Raw genomic sequence first — 18,528 nt, 5'->3', positions numbered from 1 at the left:
GTGAATCCCTTTTGTAATTATTGCGGTGAGACAGGCCATCCAGCAAATTGGCGGTCATGCCCGACTTACAAAAAGTACGCTGCTGCTTGCCAGCAAAAAATTGCAATAGCGACTGAAGAAACGGCCCAGGCTAGGGCCAACGTAAATAGAGCTGTGGACATGTCCATGAGAATGCACCAAACATTCTCAAACACTTAGTACCACTTATACGGCATGTGTTCGCATTATCTTCGTCACCAGTGCGCATTATCTTCATCACCAGTACTAGGCTAAGGCGTGTTATAATGAATATATCCTGCTTTTGTTTCAAGATATATATATCCACTTACAGGTAGTGGCAGTTGCCCAACAACAAAATATTGGGTGCACTATCTGTCAAAATCAGTTATTAGTGCAATTCTGATTTTGTGTGTGTTACTATTTCGTGCCATTTTTCGTTGTTTGTGTTTGTATGATACTTAACTTTAATACACACATACAAACAAAACTGTCAGATAGTGCACTTCGCCAGAAAATGCATTTTATGAGCGGCCGCCGTTGCCGGCATAACATCGTTGCCTCTGACGCCAGCCGCTTTCTACTAAGAAGTTCTTGCACATCGATGAAAAGCTGACTGCAGCAACTTTCATTGTGTTTAAAAAATACTATCAACGGTGACTGTGGCACATCAGTTAATTGAGAATTTGTCACGTTGCCTGTAGAGGTTCTATTGTCCGGCTATTTATCAAAAAAGTAATTTTGTTGAATTAGTTTTTTGCTTCGATCACTGCAATAAACAGTAATAAACACTTCTGAAATAAAATCAATTTTTGTTCCACAGAATAAAACAGTAATGGTGGCAAATAAAAACAGTGGTGGTTCACCTGAACGATTAACCAGAGAAGACGTGTGCCGCGTGTCGGAAAATATTTCCTTTCCAGCTGAAGAAGAAAATGTTCTAAATGAATGGAAAACTTGTAAAACATTTGAAAAATGTATGCAATTATCAAAGGGAAAACCAAAGTAAGTTCTAATCAAAATATTACACGTGGTTGCAATATGAAAAATGTGTAAAAATTGCATCATGCGGTTTGCAATTGCGGAAATGCAAATGCATGCCATTTTATATACATATATGTAAAGTGCGTCTGTGTGTGTTTGCATATTTTGTAAGAATATTAGAGTAACATGTGGATTTCATCATTGCAGATATACCTTCTACGATGGCCCTCCTTTTGCAACGGGTCTGCCTCATTATGGCCATATATTGGCTGGTACCATTAAGGATATTGTTACACGTTATGCCTATCAACAAGGTTACCATGTAGATCGTCGCTTTGGTTGGGATTGTCATGGTCTGCCAGTGGAATTCGAAATCGATAAAGTATTAAACATCAAGGGACCTGAAGATGTTGCTAAAATGGGCATTGCTGCCTACAATGCTGAATGTCGAAAGATCGTTATGCGTTATGCCAACGAATGGGAGAATATTATCACTCGCATGGGCAGATGGATTGATTTCAAAAACGATTATAAAACGTTGTACCCTTGGTATATGGAATCCATATGGTGGGTGTTTAAACAGTTGTATGACAAGGGATTGGTCTATCAAGGTGTCAAGGTGATGCCCTATTCGACGACATGTACAACGGCATTGTCTAACTTTGAGTCGGGTCAAAACTACAAAGAAGTTGTAGATCCCTGTGTGGTTGTTGCCTTGGAGGCAATTGGAAATGAGAATACTTATTTCTTAGTATGGACCACCACACCCTGGACACTGCCATCGAATTTCGCATGCTGTGTTAATGCGAATATGATGTATGTTAAGGTGAGTAGATGCGTAAACTGAACAGCTGGCCTAGTAGCCAAATGTAGATAATATCGCACTCAAATCAAAATTTTTGATGATTTTTGGATCTCTAGAACTTTGGCCCTGGAAGTGGTCTTCATAATCGGATTTTTATTCGGCTAGTTAGTGGGAGGAGGGTTGGGTGGGGAGGGGGGGGGGGGGGGGAAGGATGTTTATGTATGTTATTTAGAAATCTCCTAAGTCTTACTCTTCCATTGCAGGTTACCGATATTAAAACTGGCCGCTTTTACATTTTGGCTGAAAGCCGCCTGAGTTATGTCTACAAAAACGAAAGCGAATATCAAATTATGGAAAAGTTTGCTGGCAAAACTTTGGGCGGTGCTCATTACAAACCCGTCTTCCCCTACTTTGCCAAGCGGGGTGCCGAAGTTAAAGCCTTCCGAGTACTGGTCGACGATTATGTTACAGAAGATTCTGGTACTGGCATTGTCCACAATGCTCCCTACTTTGGTGAGGACGATCACCGCGTTTGTTTGCTAGCTGGCATCATTACCAAATCCAGTCCCGTCATATGCCCCCTGGATGATTCTGGTCGTTTTACCGAGGAGGTAACAGATTTTAAAGGCATGTATGTCAAGGATGCCGATAAACATATAATAGCTTTGCTAAAAGCTAATGGCAATCTGGTGTCTGCGGGTCAAGTTAAGCATAGTTATCCATTCTGTTGGCGTTCCGATACCCCCTTGATCTATAAGGCAGTGCCTTCGTGGTTTATACGCGTGGAACATATGTCAAAAAACCTTTTATCTTGTAGTTCTCAAACATATTGGGTGCCGGAATCCGTAAAGGAGAAACGTTTTGGCAATTGGTTGAAGGAAGCTCGTGATTGGGCCATTAGCCGCAATCGCTACTGGGGTACTCCCATACCTATATGGAAAAATAATGATGAAATGATATGTGTGGGCAGCATCAAAGAATTGGAGCAGTTGTCGGGGCAAAAAGTTACCGATTTGCATCGTGAGTCTGTGGATGCCATAGAAATTCCCTCAGCCATTCCCGGAAATCCCCCCTTGAAGCGTATAACCCCTGTCTTTGACTGTTGGTTTGAATCGGGAAGCATGCCTTTTGCACAACAGCATTTCCCATTCGAAAACGAAAAAGATTTCATGTCAAATTTTCCAGCTGATTTTATTGCTGAGGGCATTGATCAGACTCGCGGCTGGTTCTACACTCTGCTTGTCATCTCCACGGCCTTGTTTAACAAGGCTCCCTTCAAGAATTTAATAGCCAATGGCTTGGTTTTGGCTTCGGATGGACAGAAAATGTCCAAACGCAAGAAGAACTACCCTGATCCATTGGATGTTGTCCATAAGTATGGTGCAGATGCTTTGCGTTTGTATCTCATCAACTCGCCAGTGGTGCGTGCTGAGAATCTACGCTTCAAAGAAGAGGGGGTACGAGACATAGTTAAGGATGTGTTTCTGCCCTGGTATAATGCTTATCGTTTCCTGCTGCAAAATATTGCTCGCCTCGAAAAGGAAGACTTTAAGGGCAAGGCTTTGTATACTTACGACAAAGAACGTCATTTGAGGAATATGGATCAGGCTTCCGTCATCGATATATGGATTTTGTCATTCAAAGAGTCATTGTTGGAGTTCTTTGCCAAGGAAATGAAGGGGTACCGGCTATACACAGTAGTACCCAGGCTAACGAAATTCATAGATCAATTGACAAATTGGTAAGTTGATTATCTTATTCCCATACGAAGTGAAAAAATTATTTGTTTTTATTTTTTCCTCTCCCAGGTATGTCCGTTTGAACCGTCGCCGCATTAAGGGTGAAATGGGCACCAATGAATGCATACAATCTCTAGATACTCTCTATGATATTCTCTACACAATGTCCAAATTGATGGCCCCATTTACTCCCTTCCTGGCTGAATATATTTTCAAGCGTTTAGTATTATTCCAGCCAAAAGATGCTACCGAAAATATCGAATCTGTTCATTACCAAATGATGCCAACCTCAAATCGAAAATTTATCAGAACGGACATCGAGAAGTCGGTTGGTCTCATGCAAGCCGTTGTGGATTTGGGACGTGTTATGCGTGATCGTCGTACACTTCCTGTCAAATACCCCGTCTCGGAAATCATTGTTATTCATAAAGACCCCAAATGTTTGGAGGCCATTAAGAGTTTGGAAGATTTTATTTTAAGCGAATTGAATGTGCGCAAATTGACCTTAAGCTCAGATAAGGAGAAATATGGTGTTACCTTAAGAGCTGAACCCGACCATAAGGTAAGTAACTTAAAAAAACAAGAAACTGAGAATTGTTTTTCTTTAACCATTGCCTTTTCCATTCTAGACTCTGGGTCAACGCCTCAAGGGTAACTTCAAATCTGTTATGGCTGCCATTAAAGCTCTCAAGGATGATGAAATACAAAAACATCTTAGCCAGGGCTTTTTTGAAATTGAAAAACAACGCATCGAATTGGAAGAAGTTCGTGTCATTTATTGCACTTCTGGTCAAGTTGGAAGCAACTTTGAGGCCCATAGTGACAATGAAGTTTTGGTTTTGATGGACATGACACCCAATGAGGAGCTTTTGGAAGAGGGCTTGGCTCGTGAGGTCATCAATCGCATACAGAAACTCAAGAAAAAAGCCCAACTGATACCCACAGATCCCGTTTTGATTTACTACGAATTGAATGTCTCGGAAAAAAAGAGAGCCGATGTTGAGCAAATGCAAAAAGTAATGAATAATTATCACAATATGATTAAGACCACCATCAAATCCGATTTTGGCAAATACAATTCAGCTGAGGCTGGCAAAAAACGTGTCATTATCAATGAAGCTGTAGATCTCAAGGGAATTGACCTTAAACTAACAATTTGCTCGTTGGAGGAAGTGCAACTGCCCCAATTGAAATGGATTAACTTGGCCTTGGCGGCGGATATTAAACCCAGATTTGGTCGTTCCAATAAAGCCTCTTTACTGCTGGAGGATTCTGTAAACAGGAAGTTCATTTCCTACGACCAATTAAAACAAGAAATTGATGTTCTCTTTGGCCTTTATGGTTTAAGTTACAAAGTATTTTTGGTGCAACAGCAAAAGGCCAATGAAGTGGCGAAAGTTGATGCAACACTTAATGGAAAACTTCTAGTTGTTTCAGCCTCAACAGAAGAGGCCTTAAAATGCTCCCTAGAATCTATGGCTGGTATGCCGTACTGCAAATTTGTGAATAAAGCCGGCACCACGGTGTTTACAGAAAATCCCTTGGGGTGTCCGTTAAATGCCTAGAAGATGACAACTAGTAGACTAACCATAGACCATAAAACTGTAGAAGGACCAGCAGAAGATAAGAATAAGTTGCTTTTGATTTTCTTAATGGCTTTTAGTATTTATTTCACCATTTTTCTTACCCTAAAATGTTAAATAAAACAAAAACTGTAGCTGAAAATAATCTGAAAGATTAGCACTACAATAAAAAAACTTCGGAAAAGGAATTTGTTTTCAATTTATAAGACTTGTTAGAGCTCAAACACGATTAGTGGCACATCGGAAAAGATGGAAATTGTGGGGAAAAGGCAAGTTTCTGATATGATGTCTTGGAAGTCCACTTGCTTGTTTTTAAATAATACTTTGTCATCATTTTATTTATATAGAATATTTTATTTCAATAGAAAGTTTTGTCAAATTTTTTTTGTAATTGAGATTCCATTGCAGGATGTTGTCCGGCTTTAGACCATTGTTTAATGCTTTCTATTCAAAGAATAGTATACCAAAAAACATTTCAAAAGTCAGCAAAAGTGTATTCTTGCTAGAAGCATTTGACTGGTCTCCTTTATCACAATTTCATTTTCAACCAAGAAAAATCATCAAATCACAACACACTTTTTGCTGACTTTTAAAATGTTTTTTGCTATACTATTCTTTGAATAGAAAGCATTAAGCAACAATGGTCTAAAGCCGGACAATATCCTGCAATGGAATCTCAAAATTTTATTTCTATAGAAAATTTTGTCAAAATTTTTTTTCTATAGATAATTTTGTCAAAATTTTATTTCTATAGAAAATTTTGTCAAAATTTTATTTCTATAGAAAATTTTGTCAAAATTTTATTTCTATAGAAAATTTTGTCAAAATTTTATTTCTATAGAAAATTTTGTCAAAATTTTATTTCTATAGAAAATTTTGTCAAAATTTTATTTCTATAGAAAATTTTGTCAAAATTTTATTTCTATAGAAAATTTTGTCAAAATTTTATTTCTATAGAAAATTTTGTCAAAATTTTATTTCTATAGAAAATTTTGTCAAAATTTTATTTCTATAGAAAATTTTGTCAAAATTTTATTTCTATAGAAAATTTTGTCAAAATTTTATTTCTATAGAAAATTTTGTCAAAATTTTATTTCTATAGAAAATTTTGTCAAAATTTTATTTCTATAGAAAATTTTGTCAAAATTTTATTTCTATAGAAAATTTTGTCAAAATTTTATTTCTATAGAAAATTTTGTCAAAATTTTATTTCTATAGAAAATTTTGTCAAAATTTTATTTCTATAGAAAATTTTGTCAAAATTTTATTTCTATAGAAAATTTTGTCAAAATTTTATTTCTATAGAAAATTTTGTCAAAATTTTATTTCTATAGAAAATTTTGTCAAAATTTTATTTCTATAGAAAATTTTGTCAAAATTTTATTTCTATAGAAAATTTTGTCAAAATTTTATTTCTATAGAAAATTTTGTCAAAATTTTATTTCTATAGAAAATTTTGTCAAAATTTTATTTCTATAGAAAATTTTGTCAAAATTTTATTTCTATAGAAAATTTTGTCAAAATTTTATTTCTATAGAAAATTTTGTCAAAATTTTATTTCTATAGAAAATTTTGTCAAAATTTTATTTCTATAGAAAATTTTGTCAAAATTTTATTTCTATAGAAAATTTTGTCAAAATTTTATTTCTATAGAAAATTTTGTCAAAATTTTATTTCTATAGAAAATTTTGTCAAAATTTTATTTCTATAGAAAATTTTGTCAAAATTTTATTTCCATAGAAAATTTTGTCAAAATTTTATTTCTATAGAAAATTTTGTCAAAATTTTATTTCTTTAGAAAATTTTGTCAAAATTTTATTTCTATAGAAAATTTTGTTAAAATTTTATTTCTATAGAAAATTTTGTCAAAATTTTATTTCTATAGAAAAATTTGTCAAAATTTTATTTCTATAGAAAATTTTGTCGAAATTTTTTTTTTGTCGAAAATTTTGTCAAAATTTTATTTCTATAGAAAATTTTGTCAAAATTTTATTTCTATAGATAATTTTGTCAAAATTTTATTTCTATAGAAAATTTCGTCAAAATTTTATTGCTTTAGACAATTTTGTCAAAATTTTATTTCTATAGAGAAATTTTTCAAAATTTTATTTCTATAGAAAATTTTGTCAAAATTTTATTTCTATAGAAAATTTTGTCAAAATTTTATTTCTATAGAAAATTTTGTCAAAATTTTATTTCTATAGAAAATTTTGTCAAAATTTTATTTCTATAGAAAATTTTGTTAAAATTTTATTTCTATAGAAAATTTTGTCAAAATTTTATTTCTATAGAAAAATTTGTCAAAATTTTATTTCTATAGAAAATTTTGTCGAAATTTTATTTCTATTGAAAATTTTGGCAATTTTTTTTCTATAGAAATTTTGTCAAAATTTTATTTCTATAGAAAATTTTGTGAAATTTTTTTTAAATTTTTTTTTCGTTTGTTTCTCTTTCGAGACGAGCTCAATGATCGGAGATGCAAATGGAAAAGGAAAGCCAAAGATAGAAATACACATCAACCACTGTAGGACGCGTTTCGTCTTTGGTTTGGCCCACTATGTCCTCTAGCTTTGATCCATCTCTGTATCATGATCTTCCATACCGCGATGACCTGCTCCTATCCTCTATCCATTCTGCAATCGCCTAAAGTCTCATAGTCTCAGTGGCCGGCTCACACTTAACCTGTATGTCTGTGGGTCGAATATGTAGAATAGTCTCCAGTGCCCTAGTGGGCGTGGTCTTCGTCCCCATACCGCCAATTGTACGTCTTGGCATCGAAGGATTCTTCTACTTATGCGCAACCTTGCACAGGGCAGTCTCCACTGACCTTCCCTTGTCATAGGCATGATTATACCCTACACCACCACTGTTGAACAGGGTATTATAACTTAGTGCATTTGTTTGTAACACCCAGAAGGAAGAGAGATAGATCCATTGATATGTATATCGATCGACTCATTTTAGCTATGTCCGCCTGTCTGTCTTTCCATGTTAATTTGTGTGCTAAGTACAGGTCGTAATTTTCGCCCGATCGTCTTAGAATTTGGTACAGGCATGTCGACCTAGAGAAAAATCTTTTTGAAATTAGAAAAAATCGGTTCAGATTTGGATAAAGCTCCCATACATATGTTCGTCTGATTTGGACTAATATTGCAAGAAAGTGGTCATTTGTTAACTGATTCTCTCCAAGTTCGGCAGAAAAGATGTTACTGGTGAATCTCATATTACTGGTGAATCCCATAGAAATCGGTTCAGATTTAGATATAACTGTCATATATACATATCGCCCGATTTTCACTTCAAGAGCCACTGCAAGCGCATTTATTGACCAATCTTGCCAAAATGTTGTATAACGCTTTCCTCGACAAATATCACAATTTCGGAGATGTTTGCTCGAAATCTCTTCAGTTTTGATACATCTCCCATATATATGTTCGTCCGATATTGAGAAATATTGAAATAAAGTGCTTATTTGTTAACCGATTCTCTCAAAATTTGGCAGAATGGGTTTTCCTATCACTGTCGACTGAATGAATTTTATAAAAATCGGTTTAGATTTAGATATAGCTGCCATTTTTGTATATCGTCCGATTTTCACTTCTTTTCTTGATCAATCTTGCCAAAATTTTGCACAAAGCTTTTCTCGACGACTGCCGCAAAATCCAAGAAGTTTTATCGAACCCGGTTCAGATTTATAATTACCCCAGATTTTGGGTAATTTGCAATAATGTTGTCATTTGATATGTTTGAACATATTTGCTCGAAATGTGATACGGGTTCTTTAATAACCCATGTGAAAACATCCGACGAGGTCCATCAAATTTGGATCAGAATAAGATATAGCCCACACTTTGTACTTATTGTTGTTGTTGTAGCACTGTGTTATACACTGAGGCGGTAGCCCTTGCCGATGAAGAACTCCATCGGGTCAATCCGGTACCTCGACCGGCAGCCATGGGATTGCACTTTGTACTTAAAGGGTAGGTGTAGGGTATTATACAGTCGGCACTGGTTTTTGTAATCCCCGCTGGTTTTTTATTTGAGCAGTTCGTTGAATGTCATACTATTTATCATGGTATCCACAATCAATGGGTTTGAGTAGAAAGGACGCAGGCCTTTGGTGTCGCTTAACTTACCTTGGCGGGCTTGGGTATATATACCACTCTTGTCTCCTGCCAGGCTTTCGGTGTATATGCAAGTTCTGGGCACGTTGTGAAAATAGTGGCCAGATGGGACGCCAGATAGTCGGCCTCCTTCTGTAGTAGCGCCGGAAATATTCCATGTCCGGTTGACTTAAATGGTTTGGAGCTCTTCAAAGCTTCCTTTACCATAAATTCTGTAATGATAAGCCTTCGATCAAACCCATTATTCTAATGCAAATTCGCCCCTGAAATTTGCCCTTTGCCATTAAGGAACTGGGGCAAAATTCTCACATATCACTGAGTCCTGTCCGATTCATGTTTAAGCTCAATGATAAGTGGCCTCATTTCTATGGCCGAGTTTGAACGCCACAAATTAAATTTGTCTTTTTCAGCGATTAATGCACCAAAAAAATAAATGATTTTTTTATTATTTTGTTTTTATTTGCTGTGTGTAATTAAAAATAAATTGCCATTAACATACAAAGCTCAGTCTCAGATGGTGTTTTATAGTAATTAATTAAAAAAATAAATGAAATACAATAAAAATATTTAAATTTGAATTCAGTCTCAAAATCTTTTTAGAATACTGCGTTAAAAAGTATAAAACAATAACAAGAGATAAAACACAACAAGTTCGCAAATTCAACTGTAGACATTAAACTCTTTTCAAAGCACGCAAAAAAAGATCGGGCCAATTTCTAGCTTTCGTGAAGCACGAATTGTTTTCGTGACCTAAAAACACTATTAGCATACACAACCGCTGATCAGAAGCAATATGGATGCAAAATAAATTTGTCTCTACCATACTTTGAAGCCATTCTTCATGCACACCTTATGTAATATATTACTGCACAAAAGTATGTTACAACCATTTTTTTTTTTACAAAATTTTTAAAGAATATTACTTTACATTATATAATAGTTTCATGTTTACTTTTTGAGCCTTCAAAATGCGCATTAGTATGCTAGAATATTTTCGTATTGCTTCCAAGAGAGGAACAATTTTTTGCTGGGGTCCCTGCACTGCCTGATATGCCAATTTTAGGATCTTTGCCTATCCTGGTCTTCTAAATCTAGAGTAAATCGGCTACTTGGGAGTGTGTTATGGCCTCACGGTCGGCTCCGTGTTCGTTAGGCTGCATTGAGTTTCCTGTCACCGTACTGCTTGATGTTTCAATATAAGAATTTTTGCCTATCCTAGTCTTCCGAATCCTGAGAGGATCGGCGATGTTTCTATTATGTACAAACATGGTACTGATGCATTAAAAATATTTTTAACAATGTGATTAATAGCTTCGATAATTATTGTCACTGTCAATTAACTAAATGATTTTGTTAACCAATGAGATGCACATAGTTGTTCTATTAAGACCCTCCAGCTTGTAATACTACTTATTTTTTTGTTTAAAGTAGAAATACCAAATATTTTAGTGCAATGCCATCCATTTTGTATCTGCAATGAATACTGGTAATACTGAAGTAAAAACTGGTTAATATATGGGAAAAATAGCAATTATTTATTTCAATTAGGTCAGTTAAACGTGTTTTTGAAATAATAAACAATAATCCAATAACTTGATTTATTGAGTTGATAACCGCTTCAATTGAATTATTCAGCTTGCCATAAATGCAAATTGCAAAACCGTTTAGTAATAAATTAGTACAAATTAGTTTATAGGACCGATTTTAGCAAAATTTTTAATTGCATATTTTTTGTCAATTTAATCATGATTTTAATTTTTTCTGTTTATAAATATATAACTTTTAATTTTTTCCTTAAGAAAAATATTTTAAGTTTTTTTTTTTTTATTGATTTATTAAAATTATATTTCCATACACAAATGATAGATAAATTTCTCTTCTGTAGAAGATTGTGCAAAATTTTACATTTATTTATGTATACTGTAAAGTTTTTGTTGTTTAATTTTTTCCTGATTTTAATTTAAACAAATTTATACTGGGAAGTTTTTAACATTCGTCCTCTAGCACACTATCATTGGAATTGATCAGATTTTGCAAATCTTGACTTAGCTCCAATAGATTATAGGATAGAGCCACTTCAATTATTTTCATATTTAAATCGATGAAACCATGTTTATTGAAGAGTTGGTAAACTTCTTGGGCCTCTGGCGAAAGATTTTCCTCTTCGTAAACATTTATCAAACCTACAAAATCATTCATAATTCCAAATATTTTAAACAAACAAGGCAAATTTTGATGCTTTTTCTCCTTCAAGTAATCCAAAAACTTTTCCAAATATGTTTTGTGCTCGACTAATGCAGTGTCAGATAAAGATATTTCATTGATAACAGCTTGAATGATGGGTTCAATTCTAGTCACCAATAAGCGAGTTGTGGTGTAGAAGGCTTTGGCATCGTTGGCTGTCAGAGAAGTCTTTGTGAAAAATATTTTGTATAATTTAATTTTCACTATTATGAGGGATGATTTTATTTTTCTACTACCTGTATTACCACACTGAATGCCAGAATTCCGAATATGTATTTCATTCCTTTTGTTATTGTGTTATTGATGTCGAGATTAAGACTAACCATTTAAATGTTTTATTAGATCTATTTAAACAACAACATCATTGCCTTAACGGTTATGCAATTTCGAATTCTCATTATAGATGTTGGTTCTTTGGCTTTATTCGAATACGAAATTCAAACTAGATTGGATCGCTTAAAAAAGAAATAATTTAAAGCGATGACTAATTGGGGATAATTTAAATAGAGAAAGCATTGACCTATTTGTTTGATTCAATAGAGGGTTTTGCAGAATATGGAATAGATCTTAAGAGTAGATTTTAATATCCATATCCGGTATTTAAATTTCCAAAGTCTCGACCATAACAATTTCAATGATCATATCTACCCACCTAATCATTATGTACAATATTCTTTTTCTTTTTAATCTATAGCAAAAACATGAACTACATCAAATTTTAATAAACTTCTCCGAATAAACAAAGTATCTTAAAAAAATACTAATCCACACCTCTCAACTTGAAAATGTACATGCCTGCCTTTGTCAAAAAAAAAAAAAAACAAATGCTCGAAATAAAAGCTTTTTCGAAGTCGAGAGGAGCGTATTTTGATTTTATTATGGATACATAGTTTCTTCGGAGAAGTTTTTTTAGAATTTGATGTAGGTTACTTTTGTGTTATAGCTGTACTTTCCGCATTGCATATGTTCGTGTAATGACAGATTTTTTGTCTGCAACAATTACACTATTTCCATGGTAGCACATGATTTAGTACATATGTTGGAAGTTGTATTGATGGCTTCGAACACCAGACAACGGCAACGGCTCTTGTTGTTGCTCCATGTGCCCAGGTTCTCCGACCACTGAGTTCGTTTCGAAAGAGAAACAAACAAAAATTGTGAAATTTAATGATCTTCGCCCTAATGGGCAAAATCCGCCCTACCGGGATTTGAACCTGCGCACACTGAGCAACAGCGATGGTCGTTGGCGTTGTCTGGCGTTCGAAGCCATCAATACAACTCCCAACTGATGCACTAAATCATGTGCTACCATGAAGTAGTGTAATTATTGCATGACAAATCTGTAGAGATGGGCTTCTACCGGGTAATTACCCAATAAATGCCTTTTTTGGGTATTTATAATTTTGCAGATATCTCGGGTTTAAAAATCATTTTCCAAAAATTTTTTGATGATTTATTATAAAATCGTATTCTTTGTATATAAACCTGACCTTCTGATCTCATAAATCGGATTTTTGTTATATATAGGCGCTATATAGACCGATCTCCAAACTTAAAATTTTGAGGCAATAAATCAGTTTTCATCCGATTTTGTTGGAATTTGGAACAGTGTGTTTTGGTACCACTCTACACCATATTATTGAATATCGTTCAAATCGGCCGAAGGGCTACCGCAGTATAGATAAGATAAGATGATTCCGTGTAGTATTGAGCCATAATCAAATTAAATTCAACCGATTGAGTACAACGTACAATATGATTTCTAATCAAATGAATTATAAAGTTGTCCATACGGCTTTTGTCGGCAATATTGTATAGTTTTCTATTTGACACGTACTTTTTTTAAAATTACTTTGAGGTGATCGGTAAGTTGATAAGCATACTCTTAGTATTTTCCTCTCTAAAACTCTTATTTTCCCCATGTATGAAGCCGATATGTTGACCCAAATTGCGAAACCATAACTAATTGTTGGTCTTAATAGCGGTTTATATAAAAATACTTTCGTACTTGAATCCAAGAAATTTGGAGTGGAATAACGACTTATTATAGAAAAAACCCCTTCTCGTCTTATCTAATACATGAGAAATATGACCATTAAAATATAGGAAATTGTCCAGTTGTATCCCAAGATACGTTACTGTCTTGAAAACTTTAAGCTGAGTATTTGTGTCTTTAGATCTGATTCCGAAGGATTTCCAATGTTTCCTAATATTGTCGCGCATTTCTCAATATTGATCCTCATGTGTCAATCTTTCGCATTCTTTTCAACCCTATCGTACAATGATTGAAGATTATCACTGATTTTCAAACCTTTGTCGTCCGCATGATATATCAAAACATCGGCGAAGGAAATTATACTTTCTGTCTTAGTGAGTAAATCTAGAAGGTGAATATTGAACGGTGTTGGGGCCATTACTGTACCCTGTTGTAGCCCATTATACAAACGGAATGGCTTACTTGTTGCCTCATTCATACAGACCTTGAATTGTTTTTTTGTCAACATATTGTGTACAAGTACAATTAGATTCAATGGGAAATCGAAGTCTCTTAACTTGCTTATCAGTTCTGCGATCCAGATATGATAAAATGCTTTTTCCTCATCTACACAGCAAAACCCAGTACAACATTTCTTGAGCCAGTTCCATTTTATATTAGACACCAAGACATTTGTCGCATTAATGGCCGAATGTTTGTCACTTACTAAATTTCTTTCAGTACATATCCAGTTCACGATATTGTTAACGCAAATCTCAAAAACCTTGCTAATGTTGGGTAAAATGCTTATGGGACGCATATTTTTCGGATGGTTTGGATTTTTATCCTTTTTAGGTAGAATAATTGCCTTTGCGGTCTTCCAAGATTTGGGAAAATGGGAGTTGTTAATTAAGTTATAAAGACTGTGCAAAAGTCCACAATTATTTTCTCCGGTAGATGTTTTAAAATTATATTTGGTATATTATCAATTCCGGTTGATAATTTATTCCTCAGATTTCTCAAAATGTTTTTAATGTGTTGTTCGTAACAAAGAACAGCCCAACTTCTTCCTCATTTAAATCGTTTCCTCTATTAACGTTGGAGAATTGTGTGATGACCGATCGATTATTTTCAAACAAGCCTTTATCATCTAAAAATATATTGAATTTACGATCTACATATGCCTGATTAAAGTTGTCATAGTCAATCTCTTTTTAAGAGTGAATTGACCCAAAGTATGAACTTATAGTGTTAGCAATATCGTGGTCACCACGTATTATATAGTTGTGTTCTGAATCCTTCACGAGATCATTTAAGTCCAAGCCGGCATTGTTCTCACAATTTTCTGGTATGTTCAAGGAATCTATTGGGTTGCCCAAAAAGTAATTGCGGATTTTTCATATAGTCGGCGTTGACAAATTTTTTCACAGCTTGTGACTCTGTAATTGCATTCTTTCTTCTGTCAGTTATTAGCTTGCTTTAGAAAAAAAGTGTAAAAAAAGTATATTTGATTAAAGTTCATTCTAAGTTTTATTAAAAATGCATTTACTTTCTTCTAAAAAATCCGCAATTACTTTTTAGGCAACCCATATATTGAGAGAGCAATTTTTACGAAAAATTTTTATTCTACTAAATATATTACTCCAGTTCTTGGTGTCCAAATTTTCAAACTTTTTCCTTTAATTTTTTTCATAACAACCTTTATATTTTCGTCGATTAAAGTTCTAATTCTCTTTAACATTGCCTTCAGTACATTAAGTCTTTGTTCGGGAATAAAAATTCCCAGGCCGTTATGTCGTTTAATCATTGTCAAGATTCGACTTTTTTCCGCGCATAGCTTCCCAATTAGTGGACTTATCAATTCTTTGCAGCTCTTTGGTTAGAACTTAGGTACCACATCTCCAATCGTCTTATTTATTATGGAATCAAACTCCCTTATAAAATAATCTAGCTCTTCGTTGGAAAGATTACGATTATTTGGCACATCGTCAGTATCTTGCAAGTTATGAAGAAGTCGCGTGTTAAACATTTGCCAATTTGTAGTTGTATTTGTGATTCGATCCGTAAGGCATGTCACAAAATAATGGGATTCTCGTAAGGCATGATTGCAATTATTTCTAAAGCGGAATGATCACTGTCATAGTCGATAGTTCGCAAGCTGGTCTGTGTTTGTACCTTAATTCCATTATCTACAATGCAAATATCGAGAAATGAATGAATTACTATCTTGTGCATTAATTGATGTAAAAATGCAGTTACTTTCTTTTAAAAAATCTGCAATTACTTTTTGGGCAACCCAATAAAAAGTTCTTGTAGTTCGTATTTAAAGCACAAATCATTATGAAAAATGCTCCTTTTATAGGCTCACTAGCTGACCCGGGCCCGTTCCGCTGCGCCTTCTTTTACTTTATATGGAACAAAATTTTCCTTGGAATATTTATTTTCGACAATTAAAGAGCTTTTAGTGAAATACCATGCTACGAAAATAGTATATCGCTTGACTAACAGTTTAACAATATAAGTGCCTTTATTTGAGTCCCATATGATCTTTATTGGTCTACGAATTTAAGTTTGGATGTAAGGTGTACTCCATTCTTAAAATACTTTATTTCAGCCCGCTACTCTCATGATATTTGATTTAGGGGTGTTTTCGTGGGTGAGGTGGTTCCCCAGACACTTGGCCCTGAAAAAATATCAGCATCGTGCTCTTCTTTCAAATACCATTTATTTAAAGGCGTCCCCCAAACACATGGCCCCAAAATAGGTTATCAAATTTGATTTCTAATCTCAAATACCTTTCATTTGAGCCACATAAAGGCATGGTCGAAAAATGTTTACCCTTTGAGGGGTGTTTTGGGGAAGAGGTGATGCGTTAAATTCATGGTCCTACATTTGGAAATCACATTCGAATTCTGCTTCCAATTCCAATTCTGCTTCGAATTCTAAGCCCCATATTGCGATGGTCACTAAAAAATTGCTGTTTTTGGGGTATTTTGTGAAAGGGGTAGACCCCCAGAAAATTGGTCCCGAAAGTGGGTATCAATTATTGCTCTACCCCACAATACCTTTCATTTAAGCTCCACATTGTCATGGTCGGTAAATATGCCCAATTTTTCCAAGCTCTAAGCCTGGAAAATATATCAGCAACGTGCTCTATTCTCATATATCTATATATCATATATTTGAACCCCGTATTGCCATTGGCCTCAAAATTGGATATCAAATTCGTATTCTAATCTCATTTAAATTCCTTATTGCAAAAGTCAGCTAATATGTCCGGTTTGGGGTATTGGCCCTAAAAGCTATAAATATTTGGTTCCACTCTCTTTAAGACCCAAACTGTCTTCGTGAGCAAATACGTCCTATTTGGGGGTTGTTATGGTGGTGGGACGTCTCCTAGACAGTTGGTAAAATTGCAAATTTTGCAAATGCAAATTGCAAATTTTGCCCATGAACATTCCACTAAGGAACAGGGGCAAACTTCTCACATATCAATGAGTACAGTCCGATTCAAGTTTTAAGCCCAATGATAAGGGGCCTCCTTTTTATAGCCGAGTCCGAACGGCGTGCCGCAGTGCGACACCTCTTTCGAGAGAAGTTTTATATGGCATAGTACCTCACAAATGTTGCCGGCATTAGGAGGGGAAAACCACCGCTGAAAACCTCTTCTGATGGTCTCGCCAGGACTCGAACCCAGGCGTTCAGCGCCACAGGCGGACGTGCTAACCTCTGCGCTACGGTGGCCTCACCTAGACAGTTGGTCCCTAGTGTTAATATCAGATACGTGGTCTACTCTCAATTACCTTTAATTTGAGCCCCATATTTTCATAGTCGGCAAACATGACCGGCTTGGGTGTGTTTTGGGGGATGGGCGGCCACTCAGTGAGTTGGCCTTGATTCGTGTTCCACTCTAAAAACCCTCTTATTTGAGCCTCATATTGCAATGGTCAGCAAATACTTACTATTTGGGTGGTGTTGTGGGGATGGGTTGGCCCCATAGACACTTTTCCCGAATATTGATATCAAATTCGTGCTTTACTCCCAAAGACCTTTCATTTGAACCCCATATTGCTATGGTCGTAAATTTGTCCCCTTTGGGGGGTTGTTGTTGGCGAGAGGCGGCCCCCGAAACGCTTGGTCCCATATTTGGATATCAGATTCTAATTCTACACTCAAATACCTTTTATTTAAGCCCTATATTCCCCTGGTCAGTAAATAAGTCCGTTTGGGGGGGTGTTTTGGGGAGGGGGTGAACCCCCAGAAACGTGGTCCGACATTTGGATATCAGATTCGTATTCTACTGGCAAATACCTTTCATTTGACTCCCATATTGCCATGGTCAGTAAATATGTCCACTTTAGGGGTGTTTTGTGGGTTGGGGTTGTCGCCCTAGCTTTTGGTCCGACAATTGGATATCAGATACGTTTTCTTATCCTAAATACCTTTCATTTGAGTCCCATATTGTCGTGATTGGTCTAAATATATGTTTGGTAGGTTTAAGGGTGGAGGGTCCGCCCCCCCTTCAGATATCAAAAAACGTAGTACCCTCTGTGAAATCTGTGAAAATTTCAAGAAAATCGGTTCAGCCGTTTTTGAGCAGGTCGGAGGATGACCCTCCATGAAGTGGTGCGAACAGTTGGGACGTCTCCCCTACGCAATGGCGGCTTCCCTGAATATTGAAAGGGCATTTAATAACGAGGATGGGTCCACAGTCACCACTCTTAACAACACTGGGTTGGAACTGAGTTTCTCTCTGTGTGACTGTAAGCTACGTAACAGAGCTATCAACACGGACTTCGGAGACAATGTAGTCAGGAGGCGGGCAATAAGGGGAAAGCCTCAAGGTTGGGGTGTTCTCGGGATTCGCTTTCCCGGGAGGGAGGAATAGGAAGTGAATCCTGTGTTTGAAGAGAATGATACCTCGGTCTTTATAGATAGCTTCTAGATGGAGACAGGGACTGGATTGGGGCCATACACACAAAATATCGCTAACATGGATTAGCGCATACGACTGCGCCGTATTGGCGCTTAATTTGTTCATTTTATTTTCACCACAGGCCAGACTGGCCACCGAGTG

At 35.5% G+C, this 18,528-nt stretch overlaps 1 protein-coding gene across 1 annotated transcript; it reads left to right on the top strand.

The window, feature by feature from the left end:
• The first annotated feature begins 631 nt into the window (after positions 1 to 631).
• LOC106091573 (isoleucine--tRNA ligase, cytoplasmic) lies at positions 632 to 5,296 on the top strand. Its single transcript, XM_013258124.2, has 6 exons — positions 632 to 732; positions 821 to 1,002; positions 1,189 to 1,807; positions 2,050 to 3,527; positions 3,595 to 4,087; positions 4,155 to 5,296. The coding sequence occupies exons 2-6, from the start codon at positions 833 to 835 to the stop codon at positions 5,088 to 5,090; spliced, it is 3,696 nt and encodes a 1,231-aa protein (XP_013113578.2). The 5' UTR covers positions 632 to 732; positions 821 to 832; the 3' UTR covers positions 5,091 to 5,296.
• Positions 5,297 to 18,528: the final 13,232 nt, after the last annotated feature.

This window comes from Stomoxys calcitrans, chromosome 1 (assembly GCF_963082655.1).
Source record: "Stomoxys calcitrans chromosome 1, idStoCalc2.1, whole genome shotgun sequence".
Lineage (NCBI taxonomy): Eukaryota > Metazoa > Arthropoda > Insecta > Diptera > Muscidae > Stomoxys > Stomoxys calcitrans.
The sequence above is the reverse complement of the archived record's forward strand: the minus strand, read 5'-3'. Positions and strand labels throughout refer to the sequence as shown.

Excerpts from the sequence above, each read along its gene's own strand:
- LOC106091573 (XM_013258124.2), top strand. The coding sequence starts at position 833 with ATGGTGGCAAATAAAAACAGTGGTGGTTCACCTGAACGATTAACCAGA. Across the intron at positions 1,003-1,188 it reads TTATCAAAGGGAAAACCAAA|ATATACCTTCTACGATGGCC; the intron begins GTAAGTTCTAAT and ends TCATCATTGCAG. Across the intron at positions 3,528-3,594 it reads ATAGATCAATTGACAAATTG|GTATGTCCGTTTGAACCGTC; the intron begins GTAAGTTGATTA and ends TTCCTCTCCCAG.